Here is a 12,383-nt window from a genome sequence, read left to right on the forward strand (position 1 = left end):
CGTTTTTAATCACTGGAAAAATCACTGCCAAGGAAAAAGGATGGAAATTGGATAAAAAAATGTTCTAGAAGGAGATGGCCTTGCAAACTCCAATTTTGCTGTTCAGCAAGGAACTTCACTCACAAGCAGTTTATACAGATTCATTTTATCATAGCCAAACAAATCAAAAGTAATGCAATGTTTGGCCTATTTGTTGTGTTGGGTGGAGGGTATAGTACAAGGCAAGGATCAGAAGACCTGTCAGAAGCAGCTTTGTCAGTCACAGAAGCTGCAAAGTTAGGCATATCTTGGAGAGATTTGATTGCATTTTGGTTATAGGTTTTGAATTTCAATGTTCTTCTTTTCTCAGCTGCTTGTCTTATTAATTATCTTAATAATCTTCTTGTGTATAATAGCAAAAATTTGTATCATTTCTTTAGGTGGGTGGTTTCAATTCTGGTCTCTCCCAGCGTGGAAAAAGTCACTAGGAAATATTTCAATATTGCTGTATTTTGGGGAAAGGCAAAATAGTGCCCTCTGTAATGTGGGTGTAATTTGGCAACCTGAACACAGGTATTTCCTCAGTGTGCCATTAACAACTGATAAAGAATACCTAGAACATTTGACTCCTGGAGTTTTTACTGAAGCCTGAAAGCAATTAGAGCTTCTAAAAGCAATTGTAAGTATTTTCCCTTTGTGCCAGCTGATTAATCACCACAAATTCCTTCAGTCAAATGCTCGAATCAGCTCTGGCTGTACATGCAAATACATTATCATTCCAGTTTCAGCTCAGTCAATACTGTACAGAATAAAGCAAAAAGTCTAACATAAATATTGGTCTCAAGTATACTGGATCCCTTCTCTAATTTCAGGGTAAAGACGTTCTGTGGTCTTACCACATAACAGCAGAAGCTGATTACCAAAACTGTAACAATCAGAAGGTTAAGCAATAGAGAACCACTCATGGCTGTTGAGTAGGAAGTAAAATTTGTTGGCTAAACCCTTATAAAGAAGATGGTCTCGAAAATGTTTTAGAAGAATATAAGTATTTTTAAATGGTTTTTCTTTAAAGTTTGTCTAGAATTATTTTGCCCCATAAAAATTTGAAGATCACATAAAGAATTTTCTCTGGTTTTCCTCACCTGACTGGCAGGCATCTCTCCAATCACTGCCTCGTAAGGAGGGGGTAGCTCGTTTGGATACAGCATTCCTGGGCTATTAATGGTTACTTCATACAAAGCACCAAATGGGGAATGAGGGAAGTCCAAATGGAGACTTCTACATAAAAACATAGACAAGCAAACAATTAAGAAATTGCACTGGATTTATTACCTACACCACAGTGATGTAAAGACTTCTCTGAATTCAAAACCAATATGCTGCAAAGAATTACATCCAAGAAATTTATTAAACATCCAAAAGGAAGCCCTTGTTCACAGGGTAGCTTTAACAACTGCATTTTGTTTAGGGTGCCAGCCATCTTTACCAGGCTGTTTTGACATCATTAATGTCCTTCACTCCAAATTAATACACATTAATTGTATTCTTACTTTAAACAGTATTTAATTAGCATTAGTATTTATAAATTAATACACATAATTATTTCCTTAAAACTTAAATCAGATACTCAACTTCAAATGTATAATGTTAATAAGTGTGAAAGGATCACTTACAAAGGGATCTTTGCTCAAAGCTCAGACATTGTTATCCTTGTCTTAGCTAAGCTCAATCATTTCTCTATTGCAGCAGTGCTTTAACACAAATATTTCCAGATGTAGTCTAACAAGTTTGCAAAAAACCATATGTAATCTCTCTGGAAAAGAAGAGCCTAATGTAAGTGAAGGACATTATTTGGCTTTGTACTCTTTGAAAGGGCTCCCTCGTGCAGAGCTGAGAGCCAAGTGCTGACTGCCACAACAGGGAAGGAGAATCACCTTTGTGCCTCCCCCACAGGTGTGCAGGTGTACTCAGGTGGGTAGTAGGGAGGTGGAGGGATTGGTGGGATGAACTCATCAAAATCCAGGGTTTGGTGCAGGACAGTTCCATGTGGAGTCATGCAGTCAGGATTGGCAGAATGTGGCCTCTGTGGCAGAAACTGAAAATGAACAGGTAAAGCTCCTTTAGGTGGTAGAAACATCATCACCAATATCAACAATTTTAAGCAACACTAACCAATACCAATTCCATTAATACCCAAGCTGAAATGAAAAAGGCACTTCTGGGAGCATAAGAATACTTGTGATCAGAAAGGAGGGTGAGTCAGATTGCCAAAATACAGCACAAGGTTTTACTAAAGACACAGAGGCTGTGGACCTCCAAGTCAGTCACTCTTAGGATGCAGGACACAGACATTTACAATTTAATGGCTTTTCAAAAAAGTATTTCTACACTGCATATTGTTTTACTGTAGCCCCACATAATCAATTCTATTTTAATAACTGATGAAAAATAGATATAATTATTAAAACAACTATTTGCATGTTTTTGTTTCCAATCTGAACTGCCTTGCACTTACAGAGAAAAAAAAACCCCAATTCCAATCGCAAAAGCAACCCCAAATAAAACTAACTAGAAACAGGCTGCTACACAGACATTATGTTTTGAATAAAACAACTGGAAATATCCCACCCATTTTTCACTTCCAATGAAGGGGCCGTTTATAACTAATCTTTATTGCTCTTGTAAAAATGAAATATTCTTAATGGCTCTTTGTGGTTTGGTGATACAGACACTGCACACTTAAATGTGGTATAAAGGCTTTAAGTACTGGCAGGAAAATAAGAAGAACATTTGCCCCATATACACATCTCAAAACACAACAGAAAATAACTGCACTGCACAATAAAAAGTAATAATAGTGAGAACCACATCAGTATTTGTGATAGGAACCTCATTAGCTTCCAGCAGAGCACTGATTTAAAGAAGCCATTCCAATACCACTGATATCAGGAACACTCACAGGTATTCTGGGAAAGGCCTGAACTAACTCAAGATCAAATATGGACCATCCTGAAGATCCCACAACCCACACCTGGCTCTATCTGCTCCCCATGGATCAAAGGGGACTAAAAGGCAATCCAAAACCACAGAATTTTTTCCTCTCCAGGCAAGTTTCTGCTGTCATATCACTTTTCTTGGCTCAGTAGATGACTTGATCTTTAGCTCCTGCCTTCTAAAACAAGCCAGCTAAGAAATTTGCTGAAAGCAGATTTGTTTTTTAGACTGGAACAAGACAACATATGTCTTTGTACTGTTGGCTCATCACATTATTGCTTGTTTAAATCCATGACAAAGACTTGGGAAACAGTAAAATAAAAGGGAGAATGTTTATGCTTAGGAGATCCAGCAAACAGCAAGTAAATTACCTTCATTTTTAAAATCACAGCTCTATATTTATCACTTTTTGAAATTTAACTTGGTATAGTTCTGCTGAATTTATGTTGCCACAGAAATGATACTGGTCTTTTGTGTTTTAAAGCTTGAGTTACATCTTAGTTCTATTAAACACACTCTATGTATATTGTTTCAGAAGTCAGAGCTGTAATAGTACAGCACAGCAGAGGGTCAGGAGGACCAATATCAACTGTTTGTGAAAATGAAGTATTAGCTGCTCACTGATCAGCTCTCCAGAGATATTTCCACACACAATTATTAATAAATAACCTCCTCTGCAGAATGTATTATTTCTTACATCCTACAGCCAACCAAGGACTTTCAGCCATTGCATTCTCCCCATGGTACAGCACAGAAACAAAGACATGGCATCAGTCTGATTTACTCTTTGTTATGTGAAATGTCTGATGCTCTTTCATCCTCCAGGAGAGGTGCAATGCTGTTATCCCAGGTATTATCAGACATTTCTGTATTTGGCTTACAGAAAAAAAAAAAACAACAAAACTTTCTTGCAGTCATTTGGTCTAAACTCATCTGGTCTTTCAACTGCCATTTCAACTGCCATTTCCTGAAGTGTAACATTACATTAATATCAACCATTAAACTCCAAACTTCTGCCCTAAGCAATCATCAATCTGTTACCATCTCAAATACATGGAAGAATCTTTTAGGAAAAAAGGAAGCAAGACAAACTTCAACATAATTATCTAAAACTTGCAAACATTTATCATAATGAAGACAAGTACCTGAGTATGCTGGGTCACACTTTGTACATTATTTGGCTCCATCAAACTCAGGACTGCCCTCATTTCCCTAAACAGTTGATAATTTGGGTCATTTTTACAGTCTGGAAACAAAGCAATTTTAATTTACAACTTCCACGACCTTCTCCCAGACTGTTTCCATGCTGCCATGGACGCCAAGCTTTGGTTTGCACCAGAGAACTTGTAGCTCCATTTCTTCAGTCCTGGAGTTCCCTGGAGCTGAATCCATTCAGCCTCATATGGGGAGTGATACTCTTAGCACTGTCAGAACAGGGCAATGAAACACACACAGTATTTTCACAGCAGGTGAACCATCAGCACACACTTCGTGGGACATGACAGGAAGGAGAGGTTTTACACAGGGCAGAAGGGGCTGTGGTTCCAGGAGGAAAAGACCTAATGTTGGGATGCAGTTCAGTTGAACAGCAGAATTATCTGCATCCCTTTCAAGATCCAGCACTACAAACCATGGCAACGAACTGTGACCAACACTTGACAACAAGCAGCAGGATGGACATGAAAATACACGTTTGGGGGTGTTTATAAAGAACAGTTTACCTGTGTGATATCATCCTGCTGGAAGGCACAGAAATTAAAGTGAAAAAGGCTGTAAGAGGGAAACTAGCAGGAAATGAAACAATAGCAAATATAAGGGATTACCACAAAGAACAGACATCCTTGAGAAAACAACTGAAAGCTAGTTAATGGGAATTAAGTAATATTTTATTCCATATTACATTATCAACTGGTCTCTGGTAACCTGCACAAGCTTGTTCTTTCTACAGGAAAATGCATTTTAAAAATCTTCAAGAGTTAGTCTCAAATAGTGAAGTCTGGCAGGGTTTCAGCAAAGGCTTAATACAAATTTCATAGGTTAAAAGAAGACAGTAAAAATGCAATGAGTTGAGAAAGCTGAAGAAACACTGACAAATACTTTCATACACAAACGCACATTTCTGGTATTAGTAGACAGCTGTTATCAAATAGTCAGTATCAAGATACTGATGGCAAATGGGACAGGAAACAACAAGAACTGCCAAGCAGAAAATGGGGACGGCCTGTTCAGTCACCAGGATGAACAGGATCAAGCTGCACTCAATATCATGTCAAAAACTACAGCCCCCAGTATGGAACAACTCACACAGTGGGTCTCCCAGCAAGCCTTGGGATTAAACTAATGGCCACTGCAGAAGCAATTGATAGAAAATGGTTGCAGACAAAGATAAACAGCATATAGCACCTCTGGTAAACACCCAACTGCATTCAAAGCTTAGCAAGAATTTATAGCTATCAACAGATACTTCAAACATATTTACTGGAAAGAAGGAGAAAGCCCATGGCTGTGGAAATCCAAAAGACTCGACCATTTCTGTCACCCTCCTGGAGCTGTTGGATGCTGGGAGCTTTCAGAAATCTGACAGGCAATGACATACAGCTCTGGAATGCATGCTCTTCTTTTAGAAACAGCTGACTTCATGTTTGATGCTTTGCATTTGAACGATTACACTCACAGAGGTGTTTTCTCATCCTTAGCCTTACTTTAGTGTGTGAAACATGTCTGATACTGGATGGGCATTACACAGAGCAGAGCATGTGCTAGAGGGATGTGCAACACAGAGCACAGAGCACACCCTGACCACAGGACTTGGTGTGTTTTCACTGGGCACATCTGGCTTGGACAGAGTTGAACAGTCTGATTTAAACAGCCCTCATAGTGAGGACTACTTGCTTTTTTTATTTTGTATGCAGTTATGAGGGAAGAGTAAAAGATGCTCTGGGTCTGGTTGCAGCAGAGTAAACAAGAAAGCTGTAAAACACTGTAAACCCACTGCTTGGACCTGCATTCAATAGAGGAGTTTGCCATGGCAGCAGCAGCAAGTTGTGAGGAAGCAGAGAAGTAGAAGCACAAATTCTAGAAGTACCCCACTTCCAGAATAGGTAAAAGTTTTTGAAAATGCAGTTATGCTCAAGGGTCCATTGCCATAGTACTGAGAAGTCTACACAGCAAACAACAGGGCTGGACACCAGTGACCTCCTCTGTCAGCTCACAGGGCTGCAGCCAGACACATCAGCTATCCCTGCCCAGTGAAGAGTAACACATCTCTGAGTGCTTAACTTTTCCAGGTGAAATAAACACAATTACATAGGTATGTGTAAAATTGTAAAACTCCCTCTGTTTTTGTCAGACCAAATTTCCAGCTCTTCACTGAAAGATCATCTTTAAGTTGGCCACTGAAGTGACCAGAAGGTATTATTCATGTTCTGAATATTTTGAGTACACTGAGGTAAAAGCTGATGGAGGAGACCCAGTCAAGGAACTGAAGAAACAGCAGGTAAGACTTGTCAATATGACTCTCTATTGAAACAGCTCCTCATGTGATACCATGTGGTCCATCCTTCTGCCCAAGGTGTATGAGAATAACATCTCTGCACCAGGGCTCCCAGCTGTGGGACCTCCACAGTAAACATCAGCAAAGACATCCTCTGCTCAGCACATATATCTCCTACACCTCAGGATATCCTATATATCTTATATGTATGATATCAGGATATCATATATATCCTGCACCTGCTCAGCACCACTGACCCCATGTAAATGCCACTGCTGGGAGTCACTGCTCAGCAATTACAGCTTATCTAAACCACAAGTGCCATGTATCAGTATGTGCCTGGTGCTCTAAGGGAAACTTATCTGGAGTTTTTCCTATATCTGCATGTAATTACCTCTGCCTTCCATATCACATTTATTAAATGTACTGTGTAACTATGAAATCAGTCCTCTGGAGAATCCAGAGTACATTATTCTCATTTCATTTATAAAAATCCACTGATTTTTGAGAATTGAAAATAAAAATTTCTAATTGCATCTAATTAAATACTGGCATGTTATCCTGAGTAAAAGCTCTGCGCAATACACTTGGGTCTATAATTCTGTCCTCAATTAACTGTCCTCCTGGACAGGTTCCCATTTTCATTTTCTGAAACACTGGAATCAGTATCTGCTGAAGGGAAATGTGGACTCTAATTGTCTGCAAGTGCAAAAGGACTATGGTTGACTCTTCTAATTTGTCCCTGATCTTAAAGGGAAATTATGAGACAGAAAATATTTTGATAAGGAGAACATATTCATATTTTTCTGCTCAGTTGTTTCCAGCTGCTGTTCCTACGACCATCACAAGCCATTAGCTCTGTAGCCTCATGGGCATTGCTCTGTGATATCATTTTGAAGTACTGACCATACTGTAGTCTTAAGTATTAAATATTCTTATTCCACCAATAAAATGTTTGATGAGACATGATACACTTGTTAAAAATGTCAAAAGATTTCCTAACTGAAGATGTGCATTTATGGTGGGTATGAAGGGAGTATCTATGCAATCATATTTACATTTAGGACCTTTCTATGGATGTATGTCACTGCCAATATTTCTAAAGGGACTCCCATCTGGGTTTTACAGTACCTGTAAGAGAACTTTGTGCCCAAAAAATGATTATTTATGTTTTGATGCAGTTAAATAATAAATTATATGTACTAACATTAGATCAATTCTCACTTAAGCTCACCCTGCCAGTTTTTTAAATTACTATTTCACCAGAATATGGGGGTTAAACAATGCCAGCAAGATATTACCCTCATACAGAAATGCTTTCTGTGAGGTGTTTCAGAAGAAATGTTAACTACAGCCTATTAAGGTAATGACATGCTAAATTATCATTAGGACTGATGAAAACAGTAATTAAACATTACAGCTTGCATATGTCATCACTACCTTATCTTCTTTACAAAATAACAGATGGTTTTAGGTATCACACAACATGAACAGCTACTAACAGCGATGGTGATAAAATCAGAACACATTTAATAGTATCAGTGCCAGCACTTCTAGGATAAGAAGTGTATAAACATATGTGGAGTGGAAGGAGGACTGGAGTAGATGTAGTTGGTGCTTTAGCTCGGCCACAGTGGGTGTAATATCTTGTATTTCTTACTTTAATCCAGGCAGCTACCTTTTGAAGAAAACAGGGTGCATTTTCACAGTAGCCATTCATCAGAGAAGATGCAAACTGAAACTGCCTCAGGCAAGAAATGAAATATCATGGAAGTGACAGTCTGGTTATTAAGAAAGGTTTCTTCACATTACAGAGCCTTGATATGAACTGATTTGATTCACATTTATCTGCTGGAAGGGTGTGTACACAGAAAGAACAATTCTGAGAAGCCCTGTAATGGAGTGCAGCCTTAAAATCTCTAGTGAAACACAACAAATGTCTTTCCAATCTTTAGCTATCCTATTACTTTCTCTTGCAGCTTTAGTACAAATAGTAGGGTTTCTTTGCCTCAGCAAATGCATATACTTAACACAGTGAGAAAGGTTATAGTGAAATGAAAATTTTGGGGTACTTTCTGAAACAGTCAACTCAAATAAGGAACAATCCAGAAAAAATATAAAATAAAATATAAAGTAATAAAAACACTTTGAAGTATTTTGCAGTATTTTTTTTTCCCTTAGCACTTGAAATGAAGTATTTGTTAGGTAGGACTGTTTTAGAACTAAAAAACCCCTCTTCAAATTCACTAGAAAATTTAAACTGTGCTTTCTACCAGACAGCTTGTGTTTGTGTTTTTAGGATGTTTTTCCTAAAGGCTGGGGTGTCAGAAGACAGCAGTTTCCAGTTAAATACATCAGTTTTCTTGTATGAATCAAGACACTAGCTGTATGCAAAAGTCATCAACAAAGCACAAAAAAATCAGAATCATTGCTGCAGATTTTCTTGATACTGTTACACCTGCTTTATGTTGCTAAGCAATAAACTGGAATTCTTTGAATTTACAAAAATTACCATTCCAATGGATTAATTTCTGAGACAAGAACACTAACATAGCACAGGAATCACTGAACTGATTGCTCTAGTGATAACCTAATGACATCCAAGGAGGGTATTCCCTATTGCTTCTTCTTGCTAAAGAAGAGCCTACAGAGCTCTTGAATACTGCAGAACAGAGTAAAACAATCAGCACAATAATTAAAACCTTTTCAGCTATGAGGAGTATCTCTTGCTGGTATCTCTTGGTGCTGCTGTCAAACTTTCAACATGGTACAACCCAGCTAAGAGAAGCTGCGTGCATCAGTGAGAAGTAAAAGGAAAAAGCAAAAAACCAGCATTAAGAAACAAGAGAAAAGGAAGTTGATCAGATTTCTGGGTGTAGTAGAGCAAAGGGGAACTGAAGATAATGGGACAATAGGCTGAAAATAGTGAAAGAAAAAGAAATCCTCAGGTGAGAGTTCAGCTGGTCTAAGTCAGCGTAGCCCCAGGGAAGTTACGCTCACTTAGGCCTGGTAGGAATCTGGCTCAGCAACCTGAAAAAAGAAAGGGAAAAACTGATAAACAAGAAAAGACTTAGGACTGAGCAGAATTTTTTTTTATATACATATATATATATACATATATATATATATATATATATGTTTCCCTTCTTCTGGGGAGAGAGAAGAAAATTCTTGCCAACGGAGCTGAAAGGGTGTGAGAACGGACAACTAAGCAGGAAGACAAAGCTGAAAACACAAAGCATAGGAAGCAAAAAGAAATTAACACAATGTCAGGTGGGAAAGAAAGACATCAAGAATGAGGTGGCAAAGAGAAAAATTATGTGTTTTAAGGAATTTTACTTCCTATTGAGGCTACTGCTTCTTGCATATGCCCATAAGAAGCACTTTAATATTGCTCTTGGTTCATTGTTATCTGTTAGTTTTTATTCCTCTGACACAGTTAAATACCATTAAGTGCAGATCAAGATTCCTGGAATATACACTTCTGGATCACTGCAACCATTTTTCTACTAGACAGACAGATTTTTTGAGGTGTGACAATCTCTTCATCTCCTCCTCATCACTGCAAGGTGAAAAAGTTCTTTACTCAATGGGCATGCTTGTAGCAAATATGGAGGGAGACAGTGTGTGAAAAGAAAGAATACCCAGAATATGATAAAAACCCTTTAACATTTAAAATATAAGTCTCATCAGCTGAAATTATTATCTCTGTTATTTGTTTCACATCCATACTACTGCTATTAAATAAGCACTGTTTACAAGCCTCTACCATATGCATGCACAGACACCTGCAGCAAAAATGCATTTAAGTACTATTTGTAGTAATTACATAAACATAGGAGCCTAACTTATTATACCCATTACTATGTGAAGCAAACATCAGATCCCAGACTGAAGATATTCTTTAACTGGTTTTGAAACCCAGTGACTGGAACTTTTGTCTAGAAAGGACAGCCTTATCTCTGTAATTCATGCACTTAAATCAATATCCATGGCATCCAGTGTATTTCTAATAATTTATTTATTGTTAAAACAACCATGCCTGCATGGGCAGGCTATACAACATTTCTGTGTTGTTTAAATGGTTCGTAGCTATGGGCCAGTCTTCCAGCCATGCAAACTTTTTTAATACAAGATGTACAGATGGCTAGTATTAGATTTGTGTGTTTGCCCTCCCTTATTAAACCAGACATTTCCTAGATTCATCAGCAATAGAGCAACATTACAAGCAGTGTAGCTGGCCTGAAAAATACAAAGGTTTTTTAAATTTTCTCTTTCTTTTTTACACTGAAACCTTGTTAATCCCAACACTCATTTGGAATAGGAAAGCTGCCTTTGTCCAACCAAAACAGGACAGCACCCTGTGATGCAGCTGACTGTGCAGAAGACTGATGATCCTTTTGCCTCTTGTTTTGAACACAAATGCTACTCTGAGGCTGAATATGTTTTCCTTATGAAAACACAGTTATTGGCACAGGGCAGTGAGAAGTTCCAGTTTTGAGCTTAGACTTCTCACACTCCATAGTTCTCATACCAATCTAGTAGAGAAAACTGGGATCTTAAAGCTAAGTAATTGCCCTGGGGAGTGTGAAAACTGGAGGTAATATACAAATGATGACAGCAAATGTAATGTTCATCCACAACTGAACCTCGTTAATATCCTCATTAACAATAATAACAACTCCCAATTGCAAAACCCTGATCACAACACTCTACCATAATACATAAACATGAAAACACAGCAGCTCCTCACACTGCATACATCTATATGCTATATTTATATAGATGTATGCAGATAAAAGAATACACCCATATGCACACACATTCTAACTGCACAGAGACAAGCAGATAGGCTTAAGTTTATAAGCAAAGAGTAGGTGCAAATGAATACCCACAGAGAACTGGACAAACCCTGTGCTGTCACTGAAACGTACTCACCATTTGCAGAAGATCAGAAGAAACCATCTGCATGCAACACATTGCTGTTGCCAAAGCACAGACAATGGTGGAGATGATATTGAGAGCGCACACACTGAACAACAGGTCCTGCGAAGAGACATCAGCAGAATATCATCTCCTATCTCAGGGACACAAAGGACAGGAAAGGCTTGGGGAATTTGGTAACAAACACTGTTAACTCAATTAATACAGTCTCAGTCAACTGGGCAGAACTCACTTAGCTTGTAATCTTTTTCAGGTAGCGATCCACAAAGGCAGCAATTACAGAAACAAACATCTTCCCTTTCCCACTCCTCACAACACATTTGCCATTAGATATTTCCTCAGAAATATTGATATTCAGATTTACTAGTTCCCCAAAAAGACAAATTATTCTTCCACAGTTGATTTCAAGCTGCAGCTATCACAAGAAAGATACTATGAAAGACACCTCTGATTAAAAATGACATGCAGAAATATTATTGCTTTGAGTAGTTGAAATCCATAACTTAGGGTTGTGTATTAAAAAAATTCTAGCATGAAACAGAGACTTATCCTGTGTCAGAAACTCAATGCATCTGAAATATTTTTATACATGAGAGAAAAGCAGTGATTACACGCCCAAACATTTCCCATTCTACTGATGAATTGAGTGCCTATGGTCATATTGTTGGCTATTTTTTTTTTAAGAAAAAGACGTTTAAAATAGAACACAGAGTATTGGTTTAACAAGTGAATAGAAGAAAAGAAACATTTGAATTAAAATGGAACATTTTTTATAGCAATAGTGTCATTAAAATAAAGCATCCATGTCTCTTTCACTCACTGGATTTGTATTTACTGTCTCCACAGCCAGTGAAAAGACAAGAAAATAATTTAGTGTGCTGGCAACATTTCAAAACTACTACAATCTTAAAAGCAACTGCATGGCTGCTGTGGCTGTTGTGTGGCTTAGTTCTCTGAACAGCCAGTAAAAACA

General features: G+C 38.0%; 1 protein-coding gene across 1 annotated transcript in view; it reads right to left on the bottom strand.

Moving 5' to 3' along the window:
- ENTREP2 (endosomal transmembrane epsin interactor 2) overlaps window positions 1-12,383 on the bottom strand; it is an 89,214-nt gene that overhangs the window by 10,388 nt on the left and 66,443 nt on the right. The window contains exons 5-8 of the mRNA XM_062501564.1: window positions 11,405-11,512; window positions 4,695-4,757; window positions 1,914-2,074; window positions 1,122-1,257 (exon numbers count right to left, since the gene is read on the bottom strand). Coding sequence (XP_062357548.1) covers window positions 1,122-1,257; window positions 1,914-2,074; window positions 4,695-4,757; window positions 11,405-11,512 — 468 coding nt within the window. The remainder of the gene's footprint in view (window positions 1-1,121; window positions 1,258-1,913; window positions 2,075-4,694; window positions 4,758-11,404; window positions 11,513-12,383) is intronic.

The sequence above is a fragment of the Cinclus cinclus genome, chromosome 13 (assembly GCF_963662255.1).
Source record: "Cinclus cinclus chromosome 13, bCinCin1.1, whole genome shotgun sequence".
NCBI lineage: Eukaryota > Metazoa > Chordata > Aves > Passeriformes > Cinclidae > Cinclus > Cinclus cinclus.